General features: G+C 52.0%; 1 protein-coding gene across 10 annotated transcripts; it reads right to left on the bottom strand.

Annotated features, from left to right (window-relative positions):
- Positions 1 to 1,225: 1,225 nt before the first annotated feature.
- On the bottom strand, positions 1,226 to 26,875 carry CNTROB (centrobin, centriole duplication and spindle assembly protein). Of its 10 annotated transcripts, none has more exons than XM_058705604.1 (19): positions 25,675 to 26,872; positions 24,845 to 24,929; positions 24,540 to 24,621; positions 23,912 to 24,068; positions 22,905 to 23,021; positions 22,576 to 22,692; positions 21,911 to 22,009; positions 20,477 to 20,713; positions 19,998 to 20,144; positions 6,902 to 7,035; positions 6,244 to 6,369; positions 5,938 to 6,100; positions 4,558 to 4,816; positions 3,169 to 3,323; positions 2,853 to 2,916; positions 2,552 to 2,737; positions 2,336 to 2,468; positions 1,984 to 2,056; positions 1,226 to 1,755 (listed from the first exon to the last, which is right to left on the bottom strand). In XM_058705604.1, the coding sequence occupies exons 1-19, from the start codon at positions 25,954 to 25,956 to the stop codon at positions 1,639 to 1,641; spliced, it is 2,733 nt and encodes a 910-aa protein (XP_058561587.1). In that variant the 5' UTR covers positions 25,957 to 26,872; the 3' UTR covers positions 1,226 to 1,638. The 10 variants fall into 10 exon arrangements, 8 of the variants coding, with proteins under 8 accessions (XP_058561587.1, XP_058561588.1, XP_058561590.1 ...); XM_058705605.1 differs by having other exon boundaries at positions 1,226 to 1,767; positions 2,004 to 2,056; XM_058705607.1 differs by having other exon boundaries at positions 2,004 to 2,056.
- Between the last annotated feature and the right edge of the window lie 120 nt (positions 26,876 to 26,995).

Here is a 26,995-nt window from a genome sequence, read left to right as displayed (position 1 = left end):
CACCACCAGAACCCCTGCCCCACCCTCACGGGGCTGTGGGAATTCTCAGGAGACAAAGTCCCACGTCACACGCCGTCCACACTAAGCGAAACCCGAGTGAGAGGCTGCACCCGCCTCCCCTGCACGTGGGCTTTTCTAGAACTTGCAGAGTCTCTCATTTTCCGCGTCTCGGAATATTCCCGAGATGATCATGGAAGGAAAAGGTGGGGGGCTGCCTGTCTGTGGGTCTTCTCCTCCCCGGCCTCCTTGCTGGCCTTCAGTGAATAGGCTTTTAATGTGGGTCCGATATAGCTTTTTAAAAACGGAAGTGGTCTTTCCTAGATTTAGCTCACAAAATGGTTAAGTCAGCACTGCGCTGACTTAATTTTGTTCCGGAGAGTTGGGCCACATTCTCCACACGGTCCCTCGCGTCAAGAAAAATGTGGGGCACGTCGGCTGATGGCGGCAGGTCAGAACCCAGGAGATAACGAGGTGAGGCTCGGCATTCATTCTACCAGCTTTGAAAAATGGCACAGAACCACCTCCTCCCAGTGGCGACGGTGTGCCACAAATCACAGTTTGTTCAAATTGGTTTTATGCACTTGGGGTAAAAAAACAGCAGAGCAAACAATCCCCCAGGGGGCAGAGACGGGGCTTGGGAAGGGCGAGGCGAGGACCACCGTCTGTCTTCCTTTCCCCTCCCCTGGGGGCTACAGTGACTTCGTGGTGGCGGCGGGGACAAGACCCACACGTTCGCCGACACCGTGAATCGTGTGTGCGCTCACGTCGGTTCTGCGGCCAACCAAGTGACGCGGGGGCGGGGGCCGAGGGAAGGGCCTCGCGCCCCTCAGGCCTGGTGAGCGCCGCCCTCCACACACAGGGGCACGGCCAGCCCCGCAGGGCCGCAACTGCTGTCCTCAGCCGGGTCCCTGGGTGTCGTCCTGCAGTTTGAGCTCAACTCTACTCCGTGCCCTTAAGGGTTTGTGCTGTGAGGCCGGGGCCTCGCAGGTGCGCGTACCTGTCGTTTTTTTTTCTTCAATATCGTTTCTTTGCTCGCTTTGGGGAGTTCGAGGCGGCAGGTCTTGCAATAGTGGCTTTTCCTTCTGGCCCGCGGTCTAGTCCGTAACCCGCCTCCTGGAGCCGGAGCGCACGGTCAGTCTGCACCCTGCTAACGCGGTCCGCAAGGGTCACTGCTCCTCAAAGCCAAAAACCTCCCCACGAATCAAATTTTTACTCAAACTCTTCATACAATTAACTTACTCTTTTATTAAAAGTTTGTCTGTTCTGATGATTAATACAAACTTGCTTTAGAAAATGTGGAAAATATAGAAATGTCTGAAGAAGAAAATTAGAATCATCCATGATTCCACTCCCAACCACAGCCAATCACTCCGTATGCTCCGCTCGTGACACGCCGGGCCTAAGCTCACTGAGTGTTCTCAAAGCCAGCCAGAGGCGGGCTTTCTTCGAAGCATTCGTGTCTTTTCCCCCGAAGAGAAAACAAACGTGTAACATGTAAAAAACATACTCAAATAGAATGAGGTTTCTTTACAAAGTAGCTTCTTATAAAATCTCCATTTTGTCAAATTCCGAGCAGTCAGAGACCCGAATACAGACTCTGGAACATTTATTAGGAGAAGAGCAGACAGGGCGAGGGGCTCATCTCCAGATGCCCCCCCGACTCCTCGTGCTGCTGGGGGCCTGGTGCCCACCCTTCCTGCGTGCGGGAGGCTTGTCCGTCCTAGGGGCTGCAGCAGCCAGGCGGCGAGGGAGAGCCTGGGAGGGGATCTGGGAGGGGAGGGAGGAGAGAAGGGGGTCAGCCTCCCCACCACCCCAGAAGGGCACCGTGCATGGAGAGGGCCACAGTCAGCCAGCCAAGGGGAGACCACGCTACAGAAGACAGACAGGAAACAGAGGTGAGGCAACAGACAAGGAGACGGCCGGGGAGGAACCAGTCGGTGAGGGCCCTTGCACGCCCCTCGCCCCCGCCTCACTTTCCCTCACCTCTTTCCGGGGGATCTCACCCAAGCGGGAGTCCGTGTTCCTTCTGGGGACATTATCCCCTCGGCTGTCCGTCCTGCCACACAAATGGAGGGTGAGGACGGGGGGCTCTCCGACATCGGAGGGAAAGCTATTCCCCAGTCTCTCGGGAAGAAGAACAAACAGTGGCGGGAGCAGCAAGTCGCAGAGGAAGAGAGGGGACGGCTGGGCCTCCGCTTGCCCGCACCGGCTGCCCCGGAAGAGAACAGACGCCTCTCGGTGGACAGCACCCAACCCTCCCTCCCCTGCCTGGGCCGTCTCCCGCGGGTCCAGGCTCCATCCATCTAACCCTCCTGCCCTCCCTCCAGGCTGGTACCTGCCGTGTTCCTGCCTCTTCAGGTAGAGCAGCAGGTCCTCAGCGGGCAGAGCCCCCCAGCCCCGAGCTTGGTACAGTCGTAGCAGCTGCGACACGTCCATCAGCTGCCGCGCGGGTGCGAGCCCGTCCCCACCTGAGACGCATCGGTGACGCTCGTCACGCCAGGGCCCTCGCTCCGCCTCCCCAGGCCCCGCAGCCGGCACCTTCCCTCCTCACCTCCCGACCGCTCATCTCGCTCTGGGGAGCCCGCCCGGAGGCCGCTGCTCTGTGAATGGCTTGAGGGAAGCTCGTGAGCCCGGAAGAGACTGGACGCCATGGCCAGGGGCACTTTAGTCTTATGAACAGGGGGCGGGAGGTGTGGCACCTGCGGGGCCTCCTCCCAAGATGGGACAGTCAGGGGGCCTAGCGAAAGGCAAGAGGCGCAGGGCTCGGGAAACAGAGCAGGAGCCGAGAAAGCCCTATCGCCTCGCCTCCGTTAGGCTCTCGCACCTCCGCGGCTCCCACCTTCCCCACTCACCAGACTTCGGGGGCAAAAGCTCAACAGAGGGGGCCTCGCTGCTCTGCGGTACTATCTCCAGCAGCTGCGGGGACAAGACAGTGAGGCTCCCTGAGGACCAGTGAAGAAAGAGCCCTGGGAATGTGAGGGAGGCAGAGGGAAGAAAGGGCCAGGGATGGCCGCCTTCCAGAACTTAGGCGATGGGAATCTAGACAGACCGTGAGAGAAGCTGTCAGTCCCGAAAGGCGGCTGCAGCCACAGTCCTGGACTCCTGGAGGGGAGAGAGAATGAGGAAGGGGAGAAGGAAACGAGGTAGGATGGGTGGGCCCTCGCTTACCTGGTGCAAAAAATGTTTGAGGCCGTCCAGCTGGGAAGGGGGCTGCAGCCCCGGCTTTAGGAAGCCGTCCCCGTCGGATCCAGGATCTTCCTCAGGGAACGGCCGCTCTGGGCGGTGATCAGGGTGGAAGGCGCCAGCGGTAGAGAAAGCCCCGGCTGGAAAGCGAACCGGCCCAGCGTGTGTTGTGCGGGGAGGGGACTCCTCCACAAATCAACCCTCCAAATGCCCCCAAGGAAAGAGGCCCAGTAACGTAAGAGGGCATCACAGCTGGGGGAGGACAACCAACGTTTAGAACAGCTGGAGAGAGAAGGTTGGGGGGCGACTGGCAGGTGGCACAGCTGAGTTCCACAAAGTGTGCACACAGGACAGAGCTGTGGGGCTCAGGCTCTAAATAAATTAACCCCACCATCAACTCCTCGAAGTAGAGAAACCAATACTCAGAATGGCTCACGATGAACAGACATGTTCTGGTCCCCCTCACCAGAACACGCCCTCATTCTTTTTAATTATGGTTACACAACTTTTGGATTTAAAATCCTGATGGACTGATGGAACTCAGCCCTCATTCTTCACTCGACCTGGTGGTCATGTTTGCACCACGCAGAGCGTCCCCATCCACCCAGGTCGCAGCTGAGCCAGGGAGAGCCACATTCAAGGTCAGCCAGTCCAAGAAGTGGTCACCAACCCATCACATCGCCTCTCCTTGAACTGGACCCAAGAAACAGAGACACCGAGGTCTCTAGAAGGTTGTCTAAGGCCCCCCGGGGGGCTCAGTTGGTTGTGCCTGACTCTTGATATCGGCTCAGGTCATGATCTCATAGTTTGTGGGTTCGAGCCCCACGTCAGGATCTGTGCTGACAGTGCAGAGCCTGCTTCGGATTCTCTCTCTCGCTCTCTCTGACCCCCCCCCCCCCACTCACTCACACGCATACGTACACACTCTATCTCCAAATGAATAAACATTTAAAAATTAAAAAAAAAAAAAAAAAAGATGGTCTAGAGTATCGGCTGGAGTGTCACAGCTGGTCAAACCCACATGCGAACCAACGTCATGAGAGCAAGACCTGAGAGAGGGTGCTGGTCTACCAGCGGAAGATGTGCGGGGAGAGGCAGAGTCAAGGGCCCGGATGGCCCCAAATCAGCCCGGAGAACGCCCCTGGCCCCGACGCCAGCTCTCCTGAAGTCCAGTGACATCCGATCCCCGTGAGTTCCCACTCCCTTTATTTGAGCCAACTTGAGTGGATTTCGGCTCCTTGCACCTTATGGTCCCCGAGACATCTGGGGAACCAAGCACTCAAGCCCCGCCCAGACAGACAGGGAGCTGGGTCAGAGGAGCCAGTCAGGCAGTGCATGTACAGGGGGCACCCCAGTGACTCTGTCCCCCGTTACCAGAGGTAACAGACGAAGTGAGGCCCGGCTTTGGCTCCAGGGGCTGGAAGGAATGCTGGCTCTGGAAAGGGGGGCCCAGCAGGGGGCTCAGGTCTGGGGAGGGGCTGCGGAGAACCCGCGGTGGCTGTTCTGCCCCAGCTTCCCGGCTCTGCTGCAACACGGGCTTCAGGGCCATGGCCACGGGAGGCCGAGTCCAGAGCCTCCTCTCGCCCTTCTCTGGCTCCTGAGGCCCAGGGCTGGAGGGGCTGGTGGTGGGGACCTGGGCACAAGACAGACACAGAACAAGGATCAACGCCCTGTGCATTTAAGGAGACATAGATGTGGCCCAGACGCTTTGATTACAAACTTAAGATTCCAAATAAGAGGAGGTTTGGTAACGTCTATCAAATTTCTATCGAAGTTAAAAATGTGTATTTTCGACCTTAAACTTCCATTTCTAGAGACTTCAGGGCGATGCCTGCACGAAGGCATGGTTCAACGGTATTTGAGAACCGCCGAGTAGAAACGGAATACAGGAAACGACTTTGATGTTCACGACAAACACGTGGTCAAATGAAAAGTCGCACAGCCACGTGGGGAAGGCCCCCCACGGAGGGCGGGGTGTGCACACAAGTCAGGAGCAGAGGCTGCTTCTGGGGAGAGCGGAGCGTGCCCAGAGACCGCGGTGCAGGGCAGGATGGAGATTACGTTTCACCGTGCGCCTCCTTGAACTGTTTGGATTTCTGTTTTTACCACGTGCATATCATTGTCTATTCCAAAAAAGATTTTCGCTTAAAGATAAAAATCTCGTAATTATGACAAGGAAGTAGGAGATGCCAACATAAGAAGGGTTGGGGTGAGGGGCGCCTGGGTGGCTCCGTCGGTTAAGCGTCCGATTTCGGCTCAGGTCACAATCTCACGGTCTGTGAGTTCGAGCCCCGTGTCAGGCTCTGTGCTGACAGCTCGGAGCCCGGAGCCTGCTTCGGATTCTCCCTCTCTCTGCCCCCCTCCCCTGCTCACACTCTCTCTCTCAAAAATAAATAAACATTAAAAAAAATTTAAAAAAAAAAAGAAAAGAAAGAAGGGCTGGGGTGAGACTCCCCCCCCTCCCCTACTCTGGGGCAAGACTGGGCGACAATTCTCGGCCCTTCGCGTCATAACTCAGCGGCCACCCGGCAGGACTGGTAGCAGGTACCACTCACCCCCCCCCCGCCCCCCCCCCCGGGCTGGGGGAGGAGACAGCCGTGCCCAAGGCGAGGGGTCAGTGGGGGCGAGCCGTGACCGTGGCAAAAAGACCTCTGAGGAGGCAGTTCCTCTTCGAGAAGGGACACAGGCGGGTCCCCCTCCCCCCAGGCGGGCCCTAGGACCGCACTTAGCGGCGGGAGAGCGGGCCGTGCGTACCGGGAGGTCCGGGGGCAGGGTGGTGGCGCCGAGCAGCTGGCTGGCCTCTGCCCAGTGGGCCTGCAACATGGCCTGGAGCCGCTCCACCAGCTCAGCGCGCTGCTCCTCCAGCCGCCGCTGGCCGCTCTGCAGCTCCCGCACCCGCGCCTGCTCCCGGGCCAGCCTGACGAAGAGACGGGACAGGGGGCGCGCGGCCTCTGAGACGGAAGGCCAGGCGGCGGGGGTCCGGTGGCGGCGCGCACAGGCCTGCAGGGGCGGGGCGGGGGGAGTGGGCTCCGGGCTGGCAGGGACCCGGCGGGACGGAACCTGAGCTCGTAGTCCTGCGCCACCTGCTGCTGCCTCTCCTCGCGCTCCGCCATTTCCACCTTGAACTGAGCCAGCTGGGCGGACAGCTCCTGCTGGTGCTGTCCACTCAGGTCCTGCAGCTGCTTCCTGGGGGGACGAGGGGGAGGAAGGAGGACCGAGTCCGGAGACGAACGCCATCAAGGGAGAAAAGGCGGAAGGCGTGCGTGCGACAGGCCCAGAGCCGGCCGGCCTGGCCGAGGCACGGTGGGTTCGGGAAAGGGGGAAGGACAGAGCTGGCGTGTTGGCACGGGGACCCTGGGAGCAGACGCCGCGGCGAAGATTTATGGGACGGTGATTCACTGAAGAGGCATTTTTCCAGAAAAATCCAGGAGGGGAGAAGGGATCTGGCACAGGAGGAGGTTCGAGGCCTCGGGGCAGCTCTGGAGACGGCACAGGTCACAGCTCGGCACTGTCCCCACCAAGGCCAGGGGGCTGGAGATCTGTCGCACCCGTCAGTTATGGGCCCCCGCGCCCTCCCCACACAGTCGACGGCAGCTCTGCCCCGGACACACGTGGTCCGGGCCCGATGGCAGCCAGCAGGCTGGGAGCCAGCAGAGGGACCGCAGGGGATATGGACGTGTGACGTCGCCCACCAGGGGACCCGGTGAGGGCCGCGCACCTGTGATGTTCCCGCAGCGAGGCCACCTGCCGCAGGCTGCTCTCCTGGGCCTGAGCCAGCCGCTCTGTCACCCGCTGCTCCAGCCGCACGGCCAGGTCCGACTCCAGCTGGACCCGCTGGCTCTCGTACCGGGCCTGGTGGTGAAGGAGGGTGAGGCAAGGGCTCGGTTCCCGGGACGGAGGGCGCCACGCGACAGAAAGCCCACCGACCGGCACCCCCCTCACATGCCTGAGGGCCAAAGAACAAGACTTCTGTCACGAGGACTCAAAGAGGACCCCTTTCCTCCCGGGGCCACGAGGTCCTCCCACGCCACGCACGTGGCACACACACGTCAAGAGGGCCGTGGGCAGAAAAATCTACACGTAGCGAAAAGAAAGGTCGGGCAGGATGACGAGACCTCTCATGTGTCTGAGGCGGCCCAGGGCCTGACGCTCGGCGGGCGCCCGGCAGGAGGCACCGTCCCCTCCTCCTAAAGCACAATCAGGCTGCGGCATGGTCTCCGGTTTGTCACCTCACAGTCCTCCTCCCGCTCGCTGAAACCTCATTTCCGCTCACAGCCGTTCACGACGAGGAACCTAATTCCGAAGTCCCGCAGAGGTTGGGTCTCAGCCCATCCGGTGATGTCTCTGGAACACCTACCACCCACGTCCACCTTTCCTTCCAAAGCCACGCTCCTGACGCCACAGCTCCGTGACCCCGTTCTGACTGCTCCTCGGCCCCAGCTGCCCAGAAAGGTCCTCAGTCTTCTTCCTGACCACACAGCAGCTGACGCTCCGGGTCACATGTCAATAATAAACACGTGGCCTCTAGGCCATATTTTTTGCTACTGTTTCTACCCTAAAACACTTCCTAATCTGTCTTTAGTCGGGCCTTTCTTCCAGGCTTTAAGCCCACTCACACAGAGGCCTACTGAATAGGTGTATTTGGATACACCCCAAATAAAACATTCGAAGTGTAGCTCGTTTGGTTTTCCACTCTCAGTCCTTTCCCTCCTAGGATGTATTTCGTGCCTTAGTTCGTGGCACGGCTCTCCACGGAAACCACCAAGCCATCTGAACCCAGAGTCATCCCGGACCCCTTCCTGCTTCTTTCCGCCTCCAACCGGCTCGTTCCATTCTACTTCCTAAACGCTAGCAAATTTACTCCTCACTCGCTACTACAGTGATTCAGTATGATTTCACGTCTCGCTGATCTCCTCACGTCTATTCTACCCTTCACCCTCAGTCACGTCGGCCCCAGCAGATCTCCCACTTTGTGCCTGAGTGAATATTCTAGAATACAGATGGGCTCAATTTATCTCCTTGTTTGAAACCGTCCAAATGCCCCCCACGGCCTGAAGAATAAAGTTCTGGCTGCTTAAAATGGCTTACACGGCCCTTCGTGTCTTCCTGCCGCCCACCCACCTCCCCTCTCCCAGACAGTTTCCAATCCTGCATCAACCCTTCGCAACAACACACGTTCTTTTCTGTGTTTAGTTTTTAAAAATTGTGGGGAAGAAAGCCCCACATCGTATAAAACTTACCTTCTTACAAGCTGATTTTTGTTTTAAAGAGAGACAAAGCGAGTGCAAGAAGGGGAGAGCGACAGAATCTTGAGCAGGCTTCACGCTCAGCGCGGAGCCTGACTCAGGGCTCGACCCCACAACCCTGAGACCATGACCTGAGCCAAAATCAAGAGTCGGATGCCCAACCGACCGAGCCACCCAGGTGCCCCCCTAAATTCTTCTATTGGACAATTCGATATATACTCCCTGTGGGCAGACAATTCCACTTTAAGGAATCTATCCTACAGAAGGCGTGCCAAACGTCTACTTGCAATAATGTTCACTGCGGTGCTGCTCTTAAGAGTGAAAAAACCGGAGTCAATGTAGACTTCTCACAGAAAGGAAAATGCTTAAGAAAACTATGATTCACGGGGCGCCTGGGTGGCGCAGTCGGTTAAGCGTCCGACTTCAGCCAGGTCACGATCTCGCGGTCCGTGAGTTCGAGCCCCGCGTCGGGCTCTGGGCTGATGGCTCGGAGCCTGGAGCCTGTTTCCGATTCTGTGTCTCCCTCTGTCTCTGCCCCTCCCCCGTTCATGCTCTGTCTCTCTCTGTCCCAAAAATAAAAAATAAAAAATGTTAAAAAAAAAAAGAAAAAAGAAAAAAAAAGAAAACTATGATTCACCCATTCATTGAGACATTATACAACTCTTAACAATCACAGTGTATATCTATCTGTATTAACATATTCCCTCATGTCTATAACAAACTCTCCAGTGCTGGGGGTGGAAGAAGGGAGAGAGAGGGACAGTGAACCAGACAACAAACATCGTAAAATGTCAATGTGTGAATCTAAGAGCCATTCGTTATACCATTCATGCAACATTTCGTCGAAACAGAAAGATTTCAAAACAAAAAGCTGTGTGGAATACACATACGTAATTTTTTAAAAAAACCACGCTCTCTGGTCACAAAGTTAAGCTATAAATCAACAATAAAATATAAAAAGAAAAAGCCTGTATGTTTGGAAATAACCCAGGAGGTCAAAAATAAATCGTATTTAAAAATCTGCATATTATTCAGAACCAAACAGTAAGGAAAAGACCATATAGGATAAGTTGTAGGATGCACTTAAATGAATACTCATAGAGAAACTTAGAAAAGACTGGAAAAGAATAAGCAAGCATCCATCTTAACAAGATTTTTAAAACAACAACAGAATAAAACCAAAGAAAAAAGTTAATTCTCTGAAAACTCATTCAATTCAACTACAACAAAGATGATTTTAAAAAGAAAGGATGATTTGAAAAAAAAATTAAAAAAAAAAAAATAAATAAAAAGAAAGGATGAGAGAAATGACACAAGAGAACAGTATCAGGAAAGAAAGAGTAGAAAAGATGCCAAGGACGTTAAAAAAATAAAATTAAGTACAACTTTAAGTCGATAAATTAGAACGTTTAGACTAGATGGATATACAGAAAGAGAGAGCCAAAAATAATTCAAGAAACAGAAAGCCTAAATATTTCCATAAACGTTAAAGAAACGACATTGGCCGTCAAATATCAAATATTCAGGAAACACATATGAGGGCAGCCGGCTGGCTCAGTTGGTTGGGCACCTGACTTCAGCTCAGGTCACGATCTCACGGTCCGTGAGTTCGAGCCCCATGTCGGGCTCTGTGTGGACAGCTCAGAGCCTGGAGCCTGCTTCAGATTCTGTGTCTCTCCCTCTCTCTGCCCCTCCCCTGCTTGCATTCTGTCTGTCTCTGTCTCTCAAAAATAAGCATTAAAAAAAATTTTTTTTAAATGTGTAAGAATTTAGAAACAGCAGCGCCTGGGTGGCTCAGTCAGTTGAACATCCAACTTCAGCTCAGGTCATGATCTCATGGTTTGTGGATTCGAGCCCTATGTGGGGCTCTGTGCTGACAGCTCAGAGCCTAGAACATGCTTTGGATTCTATGTCTCCCTCTCTCTCTGCCCCTCCCCCAAACACGCTCTGTCTCTCTCTCAAAAGTAAATAAACATTAAAAAAAAAGAAGAAAAGAAACACATATGAAATCCAACCTTACAAGCTACTTTAGAGTACAAGACTGGCATGAGATCTTCACATTCCTAATATTGGCAGGGGAAGTTGTTCAGGAGAGTGTGTGTGTATATACATATATATGTATATATGTATATACACACACACACACACACACAGATATACATATACATATGTATATACATATTCACACATATACATATATATGTATATGGCTACATGTATACGTATATATACATATACATATGTGTATATATATGTGTGTATGTATGTGTGTGTATACATATATGTGTATATATATATATATACATACATATATATCTCCCTAAAAAGCACCAAAGATGTACCAGCATGGAATTACTAGGCCAAAGCAAAGGGAAATGGGCACCTAGCCAGGTTAGCCAGCAGGGTAGACAGTCACTTTTGCCCTGGAGGTATCTGCCTATCCGGTCTGGACTGTCTTTCAAGAGCACATGGACAGAAATCAAAGGCCAAGGCCCATATAAGTTGATATCTAAGTGGAGACCCTCCCCACAATAAATTGAGACTCTAGTATGTTTCATCCTCAGGATGAAGGTGAACAGAAGTGGAACAGCCTATATGAAAGTAAAGCTCAGCTTTAATCATAGAGCGATCCCAACCTTTAAAACGTGGTTTTTTTTTTTGTTTGTTTTGTTTTTAATTTTTTTTTTTAACGTTTATTTATTTTTGAGACAGAGAGAGACAGAGCATGAACAGGGGAGGGTCAGAGAGAGGGAGACACAGAATCTGAAACAGGCTCCAGGCTCTGAGCTGTCAGCACAGAGCCCAATGCGGGGCTCGAACTCACGGACCGCGAGATCATGACCTGAGCCGAAGTTGGCCGCCCAACCGACTGAGCCACCCAGGTGCCCCTAAAACGTGGTTTAAATCCTGGTTTTGTAGTGTCTTTCAGGTAGAAGCAAATGCAAATCTTCACTGCAGGCCTCAATTTATCCCCACAATCTTTCAAATACAAAGTTCCAACATACGATCAGAAATAAAGAGAACCCAGGGCACCTGGATGGCTCAGTCGGTAGAGGGTCCATCTCTTGATCTCAGGGTCATGAGTTCAAGCCCCACACTGGGTGTGGAGCCTACTTAAAATTAAACCAAAAATGGAAGGAAGGAAGGAAGGAAGGAAGGAAGGAAGGAAGGAAGGAAGGAAGGAAGGAAGGAAGGAAGGAAAAAGGACCCGAGGAAATTCCATGGGAACCAGCAAGAACAAGAAACAACAGAAAAGGATCCTCAAACATTTCAGATACTGAAATTATTATCTACAGATAATACAACTATTTAAAGTAATCAAAGACAAATGTGAAAATATCAGAAACCAAGAAACTATGAAACAGTAAAATCTGAAGATAAAAAGAGAACTTTGTAAAATGAAAAAGTACAATACATACAATTCAAACCTCAGTCAGTAAATTGGACAACGTTGAACAGAGATTTAGTGAACTGGAAGATAGGAAATTATCCAGAGTGAGCATGAAACACAAACGATGTGAAATATAAACCGAACAACAAGATCTAGGAGGAGAGCTAAGGTACATTCGCTTTAATCAGGTTCCAGAAACAGATGACAGAGACAATGGAGCAGAGGCAATGCAAAGATAATGACTGAGAATTTTCCAGAACTGATGAAAGACACCATACTGATTCAAGAAGCCAAATGAATCCCTAAAAAGATGCGCATATATATATATATATATATATATATATATATATACATGCATGCACCCAGGTAAAACATAAAAACTACAAGGAGAAAATTTTAAAAGTAACAGTGGTCAACTGGTAGCTGACTTCTCAACAGCAATAATGAAAGTCAGGATGGTATTTTCTATATGTTGAAATAACTACCAACCTAGAATTCTACATCCAGGAATTCCTTCGAAAATGAATGTGAAATAAAGACGCTTTCAAACTAAAATAACTAACCGAAAACACACACATACACAGACACACGAGAGATTTTTTCCACCAAGAAAAAGATCCAGATAGGAGGTCCGAGTTCAGAGAAAGTTAGGACAGCAAAGAAAACAGTAAATAACATGGACCCCTCTAAATGACTGTTGACTTTAGAGAACAACATTAATAATGTTGTATGGTGTTGTTTTTTTTTTTTACTTGAAACAGAATTTAAAAACAGCGATGTCCCAGAAAACAGCAGGGTAGGAAAATGCAGGGGTCGGTCCTTCCGCTGAAACATCTTCAATAAGCTGAGAAAAAAACATGATCAAAATCCACTATTTGGGAATTCTGGAACCAGATCAGACACTTAAGCAACCGGGAGGGTGCTTGACGAAAGCAGAGGCTGCTGAACTCTGGTACCAGCGCTGATATCCCCCAGCGCTCAGCCCCTCCGCAGCCATGGAAACTGTAGTCCAGGAAACTAGAGTGGCTGGCTGAAGCAGGGGGGAGTGAGGACCCTGCCCTCCAAAGACGTGGGGTTGGGTGTCTTGATCAGTTTGACGGCTCCCTGAGGAACCAGACCAAACAAACACCTTTCTTTTGCGTGCCTTGGGCTGCAGAGGCCTCCCTGGTGGCATCAATTAGAAGACTCAAAGAGGGGGCGCCTGGGTGGCGCAGTCGGTTAAGCGTCCGACTTCAGCCAGGTCACGATCTCGCGGTCCGTGAGTTCGAGCCCCGCGTCAGGCTCTGGGCTGATGGCTCGGAGCCTGGAGCCTGTTTCCGATTCTGTGTCTCCCTCTCTCTGCCCCTCCCCCGTTCATGCTCTGTCTCTCTCTGTCCCAAAAATAAATAAAAAACGTTGAAAAAAAAATTTAAAAAAAAAAAAAAAAAAAAAAAAAAAAAAAAAAAAAAAGAAGACTCAAAGAGGGGCGCCTGGGTGGCTCAGTCAGTTAAGCGTCCAACTTCGGCTCAGTGATCTCAGAGTTCATGAGTTTGAGCCCCATGTCAGGCTCTGTGCTGACAGCTGGAGCCCGGAGCCTGCTTCAGATTCTGTGTCTCCCTCTCTGCCCCTCCCCGCCCCCCCCCAATAAATAAACGTTAAAAAATTAAAAAAAAAAAAAAAGATTTAAAGAGACATATATACTTATTTGGGAGAGGAATCCAGACATTTAAGAAAATCTGTCAAGTCACAGGCTAATCACACAGATAACAGAACAGAATTGTCAGTCACCACACATAACGAGAAATACAGACTTTGCAAAAATAATTTGAAAAAGTCACTAAACAAATGAATGGCTATAGCCATCAAAAGAAATCCAGGGAGAGAGAGAATATGATTTCCATAATTACATTATAATATTCAAAATGTCTAGTTCTTGGGGCACCTGGGTGGCTCAGTCGGTTGAGCGTCCGACTTCGGCTCAGGTCATGATCTCACGGTCCGTGGATTCGAGCCCCGCGTCGGGCTCTGTCCTGACAGCTCAGAGCCTGGAGCCTGCTTCAGCTTCTGTGTCTCCCTCTCTCTCTGACCCTCCCCTGCTCATGCTCTGTCTCTCTCCTTCAAAAATAAATAAAAACATTAAAAAAAAAAAAAGTCTAGTTCTCAACAACAAATTACAAGATGTAAAAAGAAACAGGAAAATATGACTCATTCAAAGGAAAAAAAGAATTAGAGGCACCTGGCTGCTCAGTTGGTAGAGGAGGTAACTTTTTCTTTTTATTTATTTTGAGAGAGAGGGAGAGTACACACAGGTGGGACAAGGGCAAAGAGAGGGAGAGAGAGGGAGAGAGAGAGAGAGAGAGAGAGAGAGAGAGAGAATCTCAAGCAGGCTCCATGCTGTCAGTGCAGAGCCCAATGCAGGGCTCAAACCCACGAACAATGAGATCATGGCCTGAGCCAAAGTCAGGCACTTAACCGACTGAGCCACCCAAGGTACCCTGAGCATGCGACTCTTGATCTCAGGGTTGTGAGTTTGAGCCCCATGTTGGGTGTGGAGATTGCTTAAAAATAAAACACAAAGGAAGAAGAGACTCTGACAGGAACATTTCCTGGAGAAGCCCAGACACTGGAATTATTAATCAAAGACATTAAGTCAACAGTCTTAAATATGCTCCATGAACTATTTGGACGGCAAACTGAAATCGGAATGATATAGGAGCAAATAGAAAACCTCACTAAAAAGACATAAGTTATAAAAAAGAACCAAACAGAAACCCGGGGAGCTGCGAAGTACAACTGATGATACGAAAATTTCCTTAGATGCCACTACATACGCTTACTGAAATGACCAAAACCCACTGAGCACAACCTATGTTGGAGAGAGTGTGGAGCAGCAGGAACGCTCACTCAGTGCGAGGGCAAAAGGGTACCGCCCCTCAGGAGACAGTGCGGTGGTCTCTTACATACTCTTAGCATATGATGTAGCAACCACGGTCCTTGGGATTTACCCAGAGGAGCTAAAAACTTAGGTCCATGCCCAAGCCTGCACACGGATGTTTACAGCAGCTTTATTTTTTTTTTTTTTAATTTTTTTTTTTTAACGTTTTATTTATTTTTGAGAGAGACAGAGACAGAGTGCGAGCAGGGGGGAGGAGCAGAGAGAGAGGGAGTCACAGAATCCGAAGCAGGCTCCGGGCTCCGAGCGGTCAGCACAGAGCCCGACGCGGGGCTCGAACTCACGAACCGTGAGATCACGACCCGGGCCGAAGTCAGACGCTTAACCGACTGAGCCACCCAGGCGCCCCTACAGCAGCTTTATTTATAACTGCCAGAAGTCAGAGGCGGTCAGATGTCCTCCAGCGGGTGCATGGATAAATGAGCTGTGGTCCAGCCAGACAGCGGAATATTATCCAGCACTAAAAAGGAACGAGCTCTCAAGCCTTGAAGAGACGCAGAGGAAACTTCAATGCGTAGCACTAAGTGAAGCCAGTCCGAAAAGGCTACAAGCCATGTGATTCCAACTGTATAGCATTCTGGGAAAGGCAAAACTATGGAGACAGTAAATAGGTCAGGGGTTGCCAGGGGTCGGACGGAAGACGGGACGAACAGGGAGCGCACCAAGGATTTTTAAGGCAGTGAAACTACCAAGTACAATACTGTAAAGGTGGATACGTGTCATTATAAATTTGTCCAAACCTATAAAATGTACAAGACCAAGAGAAAACCCTAACGTAAACTATGGACTCTGTGTGATAATGACGTGTCAGTGTAGATTCACGGATTGTAACAAACGCGCTACTCTAGTGGGGATGTTGACCATGTACAGACACAGCTATGTCCCTGCGGAGGTAGGGGGGATGTGGGAAGTCTCTGTGCCTTCTGCTCAACATTGCCCGGAACATAAAACCGCTCTCAAAAATAAAAGCTATTAAAAATTCACTGAAGGGGCTCAATGGCCAATTTCAACAAGAAGAAGAAAGGGCCATTGAACTTGAGGATAAGCAGTTGAAGTTACCCAAACTAATGAGCAGAACGAAAAAACAACTGAGAAAAGTGAACAGAGCCTGAGGGACCTGAGGGACATCATACCAACACCTGCAACAGCGACGTCCCAGAATGATGAGAGAGAGAGAGAAAAGGGAACAGAAAAACATTTTTTTGAAGAAATGGCCAAAAACTTCCCAAATTTGATAACAGACATAAATCCACCCACTCCAGAAACTCAACAGTCTCTAAGCACAATGAACTCAAAGAGACCTGCACTACCACACGTCACAGTCATACTGTCAAGAGTCAAACGGAGAAAGTGCGAGAAGGACCTTGCCACTTACAACAGCACTTCAGTAATACAGCTGATGTCTTATAAGAAGTGAGAGAGCCCAGAAGGTAGTGGAATGACATATTTAAAATGCTGAAAGAAAATCACATCAACCGTCAACTAAAAAAAATCCTTCAAGGGGCTCCTGGGGGGCTCAGTCAGTTGAGCATCTTGCCTCTTGCTATTGGCTCAGGTCACGATCCCAGGGTTGTGGGATCAAGCCCGGTGTCAGGCTCCACACTCAGTGTGGAGCCTGCTTGGGATTCTCTCTCTCTCTCTCTCTCTCTCCCTCTGCCCCCTTATCCCTGCTCGCTCACATGCTCTCTCTCCCTCTCTCTCCTAAGTAAACATTTTAAAAAATCCTTCAAGAATGAAGAAGAAATTAAGGCATTCTCAGATAAACAAAAGCTAAGAGCACTCATTACTAGCAAACCTGACCTATAGAAACATGCTGAAGGGAGTCCTGTAGACTAAAATGAAATGAAATTCAACAGTAACTTGAAGCTCTATGAATAAATAAAGAAAAGTGGTAAAGGTTACTACATAGGTAAGTGCAAAAGTCTGTATTACTGTACTTTCTTTGAAAAAAAAAATGTTTTTTTAATGTTTATTTTTGAGAGGGGGGGAGGGGCAGAGAGAAGGGGGGAGACACAGAATCCGAAGCAGGCTCCAGGCTCCGAGCTGTCAGCACAGAACCATGAACGGTGAGATCATGACCTGAGCCAAAGTCGGACACTTAACCGACTGAGCCATCCAGGCGCCCCGTGTATTACTGTACTTTCGGTTTGGAACTTTTTTTCCCCTATATGATATAAAAGGCAGATGCATAAAACAGTAATTACAAATCTGTGTCAATAACACCATGAAAGCAGAGGGACACAGATGTGTAGCAACAGTGATCACTGACTATGGAAACTAAGGCTAGTATTATTCAAACCGGGTTACTGTTAAGATGGTAACTGTAATCCCAAGGTAATCATTAAGAAAACTTCTAAAATGTACAGAAAAGGAAAAATGAAGAGAATCAAAACGGTACACAAAATATCAATATACCTTAGAAAGGCAGTAATGGAGGAACTGAAAAAACAAAAAACAAAAACCAAGCAGGACACACAGAAAACAGACAGTTAAATGGGAGAAATAAGTGATTCTTTTCCAGTAATTACTTCAAATGGAAATGGATTAAAGTTTCCCATTAAAAGGCAGAAACTGGCAGAATGGATTAAAAAACAAAACGTAATCCACCCATATGTTGTCTGGATTACAAACTCACTTTAGATACAAAGACACAAAGAGGTTGTAAATAAAAAAGATGAAAAAAGACAGTCCACGCAAATAGCAACCAAGCGAGCTAGGGTGGGGGCTATGTTATCATTAGACAAAAATTTAAGCCAAAAAAGTTACATCAGGAAGACATAACCATATAAACATATATGCATTTAACAGAACCCCAGATTATATAAAGAAAAAATGGACAGACTTGATGGAAAACATGGACAGTTCTACAGTAATAGCTAGAAACGTCAACACCTCCCTTTCAATAATGGATAGAACAGAGGCACGTGGGTGGCTTAATCAGTTAAGAACCCAACTCTCGGGGCTCCTGGGTGGTTCAGTTGGTTAAGTGTCCAACTTCGGCTCAGGTCATGATCTCGCGGTCTGTGCGTTCGAGCCCCACACCAAGCTCTGCACTGGTGGCTCGGAGCCCAGAGCCTGCTTCGGATTCTGTGTCTCCCTCCCTCTCTCTCTGCCCCTCCCCTGCTTGTGCTTGCTGGATCTCTCTCACACAAAAATAAATAAACAAACATTAAAAAAAAAAAAAAAAAGAATCCAACTCTTGATTTTGGCTCAGGTCATGATCTCATGGTTTGTGGGACTGAACCCCACACCAGGCTCTGCGTGGAGCCTGCTTGGGATTCTGTCTCTCCCTCTCTCTGTCTCTCTCTCTCAAAACAAATAAATAAACCTAAAAAAAATGGATAGAAGAATATGAAATCAAGGGCTTGAATAGTACTAGAGCCAGGCACTATTCCGGGATTCAACAACAAAGAGACAAAAACCCTTGCCTTCAAAAAATACACAAGATTTTGAAGTACAGTATGTAGTGTATTAGGAGAAAGATCAAGCAGGGAAGGGGAACAGGACGGTGAGAGGTTGCACGTTTCACTCAGCGTGGTTGGGGACCTCACTAACGAGACGACATCCGAGTGAAGAGTAGTTCTCCTGTCCCTCAACTATCACTTAGCATGCTACTTTGAGAATCGTGTGCCAGACAGACTCCCGCTCTAGCTGGCGAGCTCCTGTGGGCCTGGGCTGCTCCCAGCTCCCAGCACGGAGCTTGCGCAGGGGCCGTTCGGCAGGCTCAGTGAACACACACCCGCCAGGTCAGAAGGTGACAGCAGCTTACAAACAGCTACGGAACGGAACTAACACCTTTGGTCGTTCATGACATTGGTTTCCATGCGGTCGGTCCGCCAACTCAAGCGGCTGGGTGCCAAGTGAAAGGAGTTTGTTTTTCCAAACACAGGTCTCGCTGACCGAGAAACTGGGTGTATCCCCTTAGGTCAACCGTTAATAAGGAAAACCTCGCAGACTGACCTGGTCTCAGATCCTCATTAATCTTCCCCTAACACACATTTTACACACACAGTGGTCCCCTCTCATCCATGGTTTCCCTTTCGGCGGTTTCAGTCACCCGCGGTCGGGAAGCAGGTGATCCCCCTTCGGACGGTATCGTCAGGTCAACAGAGGCCTCACACTGTGTCACAACGCCTGTGCCATCCACCTCCTTCACCCCATCCCGGGGCATTTTGTCATTCCCCCATCCTCACAAGAAGAGTGAGGGGCGCCTGCGTGGCTCAGCTGGGTAAGCACCAACTTTGGCTCAGGTCACGATCTCGCAGTTCATGGGTTCGAGCCCCGCGTTGGGCTCTGTGCTGACAGCTCAGAGCCTGGAGCCTGTTTTGGATTCTGTGTCTCCCTCTCTCTCTGCCCCTCCCCTGCTTATGCTCTCTCAAAAGTAAACAAACTTTTTTTAAAAATTTAAAAAAGGGGCGCCTGGGTGGCTCAGTCGGTTAAGCGTCCGACTTCGGCTCAGGTCACGATCTCGCGGTCCGCGAGTTCGAGCCCCGTGTCAGGCTCTGGGCTGACGGCTCAGAGCCTGGAGCTTGCTTCCGATTCTGTGTCTCCCTCTCTCTCTGCCCCTCCCCCGTTCATGCTGTGTCTCTCTCTGTCTCAAAAATAAATAAACGTTAAAAAAAAAAATTTTTTTTTTTAAAAAGAAAAAATTAAAAAAAAAAAAAGGAGAAGGGTGAGTGCAGGACATTAAGATACTTTGAGAAAGTGAGAGACGACATTCACATGACTTTATTACAGTATGTACTTAGAAGTGTTCAATTTAAAAAATTTTTTTTTATTTTGGAGGGGCAGAGAGAGAGAATCCCAAGCAGGCTCCACACTGTCAGCCAGAGCCCGAGTCGGGGCTCGAACTCCCGGAACTCCGAGATCCTGACCCGAGCCAAAATCGAGAGTCAGACGCTCGCCCGACTGAGCCGCCCGGGCGCCCCACGAGCGTTCAACTTTATAATGAGTTACTGTTGTTCGTCTCTTACTGTGGCTACTCCGTAAAGGAACCCCCGTCGCAGGTGCGTGTGGGCAAGAAACCCGGGGCACACACGGGCTTTAGTCCCACCTGGGGTTCCAGGCACTGCATCCTGTGATTGGGGGTGGGGGGAGCTGCTGTAAAAGCAGAAGCCGAGGTCAAACTTCTAGTTCCAACCGGGAGGGGCGTTGGCCAGGACTCCCCTTGGGAGTCGTGAGTCCCTGTGCCTCAGACCCTCCTCCCCTAAGCAGGAAACCCGCCCCAGACGCCCCGCCCCCTGACCTGTGCCAGGCTCATCTCCAGCTGCAGCGCGTCCCTCTCCCCCCGGGCCGCGTCCAGCTCGCCCTCCAAGCGCCGCACCTCGGACTGCGCCAGCGCCAGCTGCTGCTGGGCCTCCCGCGCTGCCTGGGCCTCCCTCTGTGTGTTCCCCTGCGGGAGGACATCAAACCTAAGGACGCACCGCGTGTCCCCGCGCCCCGTTGCCCCTGGCCCCGCGTCAGCCTCCCCCACCCTAAAACCCAAGCTGCTTCTCTCTCTTTCACATGTGACTACTTCCTCATCTGTTCCAGCTCACTCTTCTGCCGTCCGTCCGTGTGGCGGCCGCCCCCCAGCCCTTCGCGCCCCTAACACCCTCAGCCTTGTCCCGCGGCGACAGCCCTGCGCTCTCCGTGCCAGTCCCCTACACGCCACATTCCGACATCGCGTCTCATTCCGCTATCTGGCCCCGCACCTGCTCCCTCTTCCCCGCCTGCCACTCGTACCTTCTCCTGCTCCAGCTGGGCCTGCACGTCGTCCCGCAGCGCCCGGTGGCGCTCCTCCAGCTGGCGCTCCTGCTCGGCCCACGCCTGCCGTTCCCCTTCCAGGGCCACCCTCAGTGTCTCCAGCTGCCGGTGCTCACTGAGCTGCCCGGCCCGGGCCTCGTCCCGCTCTTCCTGCAGAGCCCGGCACCGCTGCTGTTCCAGCTCCAAGCTCAGGGTCAGAGCCTGCCTCTCCTCCTCCTATGGCCCCAGGGGAAACCAAGGTCCTTACGAGCCCGTCCGACGCCAGCAATCTGTCCCCTCACCCCACACAGAGGACCAGCGCCCTGAGAATTACGTCCACGAGAAACACAGCAGTTGGCCAGCCCACGGGATTAGGATATAGTAAATAAGAGCTTCTGTTCCGCAATTAGGTACATCTGGGTTCAAACCTGTCCCTTCCTATGCGTTCTGAGGCACGCGTCTCAATCTGCAAAACGGCATCATGCCAGGGTCTACCTCGTGAGGATTACGGTGCAAAGCGCACAGGAAGTAATTAGCACGGGGGCCCGGCACACAGTGAGCACTCCGTACACAACAGCCATCACTATCGTCATCAAGAGAAGTTCCACGGAGACCAGAAAATCCAGCCCGCAAAGTCACGTCCTAGCCAACCAGCACCCATCACCCATACTGTTGGACAAAGCCTGTTAAGATGAGAAGTACCAAGGGCGCCTGGGTGGCTCGGTCGGTTAAGCGGCCGACTTCGGCTCAGGTCATGATCTCGCGGTCCAAGAGTTCGAGCCCGCGTCGGGCTCTGGGCGGACAGCTGGGAGCTCAGAGCCTGGAGCCTGGAGCCTGTTTTGGATTCTTTGTCTCCCTCTCTCTCTGTCCCTCCCCCACTCGTGTTCTCTCTGTCTCTCTCACAAATAAAACATTAAAAAAAGTAAGAAAAAAACTAAAAGATGACAAGTACCAGCCTGCACGTAGCAGGCACATGTCATGCACACAGTGAGTTCCAAACCTGGCTGCTCGTTCACGTGGGTAATCCTCTTGTCACTTCAGCAGTAAGAAACCTGACAGAGTCTCGTCCCACACCCGGCTTCGCCATGCCCTACGCTACAGTTCCCAAGCCCGGCTGAACAAAATCAGCTAGGAAACTGCTGAAAACATTTAGGCTCCCAGCCCCCCCATATGCCTACTGAATCAAAACCCCTGGCAGCGGGTCCCAGAAATCTACATTCTAAAGTAATCCCCCAGGTAATTCTAACGAGTAAATAATTTGCCGAGTCTCTTAAGCTGACTTGGTGGCAGAGCCCTGTTTGCAGAACAAGTGTTCTAAGATCGGTCTTTGGGAAACACTCCCCCAGTGCAGCTCCCACAACCCGCCAACGGCAAGCACCCCTCCAGAAGTAATTAGCGGCTTCCACCGGAATCAACCCAGTCCAGCATTCTCACCAGCGTCTCTCTTTCCCGTTGCTGCAGTCTGGCGCCTTCCTGCTCACGACTCAGGGCCTCCATGGCCTCAGAAAGGCTTTGCTCCAGGTGGGTTACTGTCTTTCAGGGACAGGGGGACACAAGACAGGGGAACTGGTGAACTCATAGTTCAAAAAGCATCAATGAGATAGACTTTAAAAGTAAGACCTGGGGCACCTGGGTGGCCCAGTCGGTTGGGCATCCGACTTCGGCTTGGGTCACGATCTCGCAGTTCATGGGTTCGAGCCCTGTGTCGGGCTCTGTGCTGACAGCTCAGAGCCTGGAGCCTGCTTCAGAGTCTGTGTCTCCCTCTCCCTCTGCCCCTCCCCCCACTTGCGCATGCTCTCTCTCTCTCTCTCTCTCTCTCAAAAAATGAATAAACATTAAAAAAAATTTTTTAATAAAAAAAAGAAAATGAAGACCTAACTAAATGACTTGGGGGCCAAAGAGAAGACCACAGGGTGTGGGGAAAGCCGGGAAGACACAGATGAGGCAATTCTGACAGTAAAAATGGTGAAAAGAGAGCAGGTCGGTTGCTGCAACCCTGGCTCAATCGGTCGGGAACCCTGCTTCGGAGCTTCTTCAACCCCCTTCCACCTGCCAATCTGTGACCCCGGTTCTAACGCCATCTGATCCAGGTTGCCCACCTCCTGCTGCTTGCTTCTGGTGAGCTCGGCTGCCTGGCGTTCCTCCTGGAGCCCCCGAAGGACCTCTGCCCGCTCGGCTTCGTGCCGGTTCCAGCCCTCCACCACGCGGGCCAGGGTCTCAGGAGAGGAGAGTCAGATGGCATTTCAAAATCATTGTTTTGCCCTCTTTCTGCCCGCAGGAGCGGGGTCAACAGCCACCTTCTCCCAGGATCGGGAAATCCACACCGGGCCCCAGCTCCCAGAGTGAGCAGAGAAATGCCGGCCGGCCACCCACCCCGTTTACTCTTCCCCCCATGGAGAGCCCCGCCCGCATTCTGCTCCCCTGGCACCTTGTCCAACTGCTCGATCATAACATCTTTCTTGCGGTCGGCAGTCACAGCCACAGCTAACTGTTGCTGAAGCTCCAGCACTCGGGTCTGGAGGCTCTGAATATGGCGCTCGCAATGCTGGGAAGAAGGGTGACAGGTGGGGGTGACCGTCCCTAAGCTGACCAAAGCACCAAACTTCCCAGGTCTTCTCGGTGAACACGGGCTGGACACAGGGAGCTTGGGTCCCCAGAACAGAGGAGGTTTGGAGAAGAAGAATCAGGAATTCTGGAGCAGGAAACCTGAAGCCTCCAACGCCTTCCCCTACCATCTCAGGAGACAGGGGCTTAGCTTCCAGGCTCTTCCCTTTCCTGGCCCTCCCGAGAAGAATTCCCATGAACCCTCTGGCAGCAGCGCGACAGCCCACACGGCAAAGAGTGGGAGGTCACTCCTGCCTCAAGAAGTTCATCGGGCACAGTGATGAAACACGGCAAAGACAGGAGAAAGCCTTTCATCCATGCCCAGGTGACTTAAGATCAAGGAAGAGACAACACAACCAGTGATTCTGACGCTTCCTCTGCCTAGTCCCCCTCTCTGCCCGCCTCAGAGAGGCTGAAGATAAAGCTTGCTAGGTCACCAATACCTGTAAAGGCTTCGCACAAGCTAGCGAGGCTTGTTCATTCACCCCGCGCTTATGCGACATTGCTTTGCTTTGCGTCAGGCACGTTCTAGACCTTAGGAAGACAGGGCGGAACGAGATAGGGTATGGCCCTCGTGGAGCTTAGATTTCAGAGGGGAGGAATGAGATATATCGGGCTGTGGTAAGCAGCTACGTGAAGGAAAGAACAGAGCAACCCGACTGAACGTCGGGAGGAGGAATGTGCCATTTTAGGTCAGATGGTCAAAGACGACCACCCTGAAGGGCCATTCGAGCAAAGTCTCGGCTTGCAGGCCCTTAACCCTCAGCCCTGTTCAGCACCCGGCCTATTTCTAATCGTTGCTGCTTTCAAAAGGAAGCCTCGGTAACTCACCTTGCGACGGGTATGCTCTGAATCCAGGGCATCCCTCAGGCCCTGGAAATCCGGGGGATTGAGCGGGGGTCCTGGCCGAAGACTGGCATAGCGGGGAAACAGCTCCTCCAGGGCTTGGGCCGAGCTGGACGGAGATAAGTCTTGCAGGGGCCGGGTGCTGAGCAACCAGGTGGAGAATGTCAGGGTGGGGAAAGCTTTTGAGATCCCCTAGTCCAACTGTGACGTTTTACAAACGTGGAAACTGGAACTCAGAAAGGGCAAGAGACTTGCCCAAAGTCACGGAGCTAGACAGTGACAGGGCCCTCAACAGCACTTAGGTCCTGTGATTCACTCTCTAGCGCTCCTTCCTGCACACCACGCTCCCTGCAGTAGCAGTCTTAGCAGAAGGAAGCTGACTCTTCCGGGGGAAGAAGGACTAGAGGCTGGGAGAAAGCCAGGTACCAGGCAGGAGATGCCCACGTTCCTGAAGTAAAGGAGTTAGAAGCCAGGAGAGAAAGGATGAAAACTGAAAGGTGAGGGACAAGCATCTTAGGTCCTTAAGAGGTTCAGAAGCAGGAAGGAGAGAATTATGGAACGGAACACTTGGCTTTCCAGGCAAGCAAGTGAGCAGAACCCAAGGGGGACTCACTTCAGCAAGGTGGCTGTGCTGTCACTGTCAAAGGAGTCCTCTTCTCGTCTCTCTGAGCCAGCACCTGGAGTGAGGGGGTCCCCTGCAGGCAGCCAGAGGGACCCCAGAGCCAGGGTCAGGTAAGACTTTGGAACGGGGACCACTTGAAGGAGAAGAGAGGAGAGGGCCTTCCTTTCTACTGCACCCACTCCTCTGGCCCCTCTCCCAAAGAACCGGAGCCTCTCCTGAAACCTGAGTCTTCCTTTCTCCACCTTCTCCCGCCCCTTACGTCTGTGCACTTCTTCATGGTCAAGGGGTTTACTCACGATGGGCTGTATCACGGGAGGTCTGGAGCAAGCTCTGAAGTTGACCCCGAACACTTTCCATCTCAAAGATATGCTTCGAACCATCCTAGGGGGAAAAAAAAAAAAAAAAGCAACATGAAAATCAGATGCGCACTGAAAAACCTATGTTCGACCTACCACCAGGGCAGATGGCATCCAGTACCCCCTGCCCCGCCAACCCAAGAATTTTTACTCCGGCACCTCAGAGAGCTAAGAAAAACAGAACGGACTCAACTCAAACGTCTGCAGAAGCCAGACAAGTAGTGGGAATGAATTAGCCAGGCACATTAAGACAAGACTGGGGAGGACGCTTGTCAGCTAGAGAGCAAACCTCTTCTCCGAAGACTGTACAGTCCGTGGCGAGAGACCCAACTGGTCTGCAAATTGTTTACGACACTTTTTCTAGCCAACACGCGTAACTACCCTTTCTGTAGCACGTGTGATTGATCAGGCTGTGTTTTAATGATTTAGATGCCGAACTTGACACCATACAATCAAAATAGCTTTGAGCTGGGAGGAGCTTAGCACGTTTTGCTGTCCTTATCCTCACTCTTAGTGCCCGGGGGGGCCAATCAAAAGCACAGTGCAGGTGTCTCTGACCAAAAAACACGAGTTAAGTTTCACAATTTCCCCAAGTATGGTGTCCCCGGGCCACTCTCTGCCTCATAAACATTTGCTCCCAGGAACGAGCATAAAGGACTCTAGTTAAAAGCAATGTGAAATCCAACAAGAGCGGTTCAAATCTCAGCAAAGCTATTTTTTTTTTTTTAACCACCTCCAATTCCAAGACCCTGGAGGTCCCCAAGACACACCTCTCTCACCTTTTTCTTCAAGTTGTTCTCCAATCCAACTGACAAGCTGCGACTCAGCTCTTGGGCCAAGCCATCTAACATCTCATGAGGAGGTGGGGAGGAGGAGGGCAGATACAGCTGGGCTCGGGCTGTGGCCTCTGCCTGGCGACTGAGGTGCAAAGAAGCATAGAGCTGGGAGGTCACCTCAGAGGACATTTGGTTCAGCCCAGGGGCTTCTGATGAATCACTCAGGAGATCCTCAGCCCGGAGGGGTGAACTGGGAACCGTAGCTGATGTCGCCATGGGTACAAGGAAGAGACGACTGCAGACAGTACGGCTGGGAACTTCTGGTCCTGCTGTAGGACAGGCCAGGGGGGAAAGTACACGGAAGAAGAAGATTTGGGAGAAAGGAGGAAGGCTCCAAGCCAAGGATCCTTGGTGACTAACGGTATGGAGGCTTTCTGGTTAGAGGAAAGGTTTCTGGCGGTTTCAGAGGCCATGGGAGAGGGCAAAAGCATTTCCTTCCACAGCTCCTGGGAACGGTGGAAAAGGAGGGTGCAGCAAGGAGTGGGTGGGGACAGAAGACGGAGGAGCGACAGCACCCCTGCAGTTCCCTGCAGGGCTGAAAGCTGTGGATCAACTTCTGGCACCGGCCATCACCGGTCAACTGAACTCAACGTGCCAACTGAAACGGCCGCAAACCCAATAAGGGCCTAACTTCCCTCCAGCCGCCTCATGTGCCCCTCACCTGGTCCCGGTCTCGGTCTCGGAGAGGCAGGAACCTCAGGCTCCCCACCGGCTCACACCCCTCCGCCATGCACCTGTTCCACCCACGGTCAACCCTCTTGCATATCCCCTCCGACCCCTTCTGGCAAGAAAACCATAGTAAGTTTCCCTAGACTCCCTCCCTCCTCGCTCTCCCGAGAGAAACTTCGTAAACACTCGGTCACCTCCTCAGACGTCTCTAAAAGGCACGCCGCCCTCAAGCCTAGCCTGCGATCCTCTACCCCGACCACCCCTCGCGACTCCTCGCCACACCGCCGGACCTCAGCCCCCTCAGTTTGCCACGGTGCCGACAAGGGGCTGTCCCCCTCCCCTGAGCCCCGGTCCGGGAGACCAAGGACGCCTCCACACCCACCCTCACCGCCCTCCCTGCGCTCAAAACCGTTGGCAGCCTCCCGCCCACCGTCCGCAGCCCCGCCTCGCACGGCTTGATGACGTCACCAGCCCAGAGCTCTTCCTCGCCGCGGCTGGGACGGCTTCTGGAGCCCGGGAGCCCAAGACGCGCGTGCGCGGCTCCCGCGGCACGGATTGGCTGGGGGAAGTACGGGGCGGAGTTAGC

Source organism: Neofelis nebulosa, chromosome 16 (assembly GCF_028018385.1).
Source record: "Neofelis nebulosa isolate mNeoNeb1 chromosome 16, mNeoNeb1.pri, whole genome shotgun sequence".
In the NCBI taxonomy this organism is placed as follows: Eukaryota; Metazoa; Chordata; class Mammalia; order Carnivora; family Felidae; genus Neofelis; species Neofelis nebulosa.
Note: the sequence above shows the minus strand (reverse complement) of the source record. Positions and strands in the feature narration are given on the sequence as shown.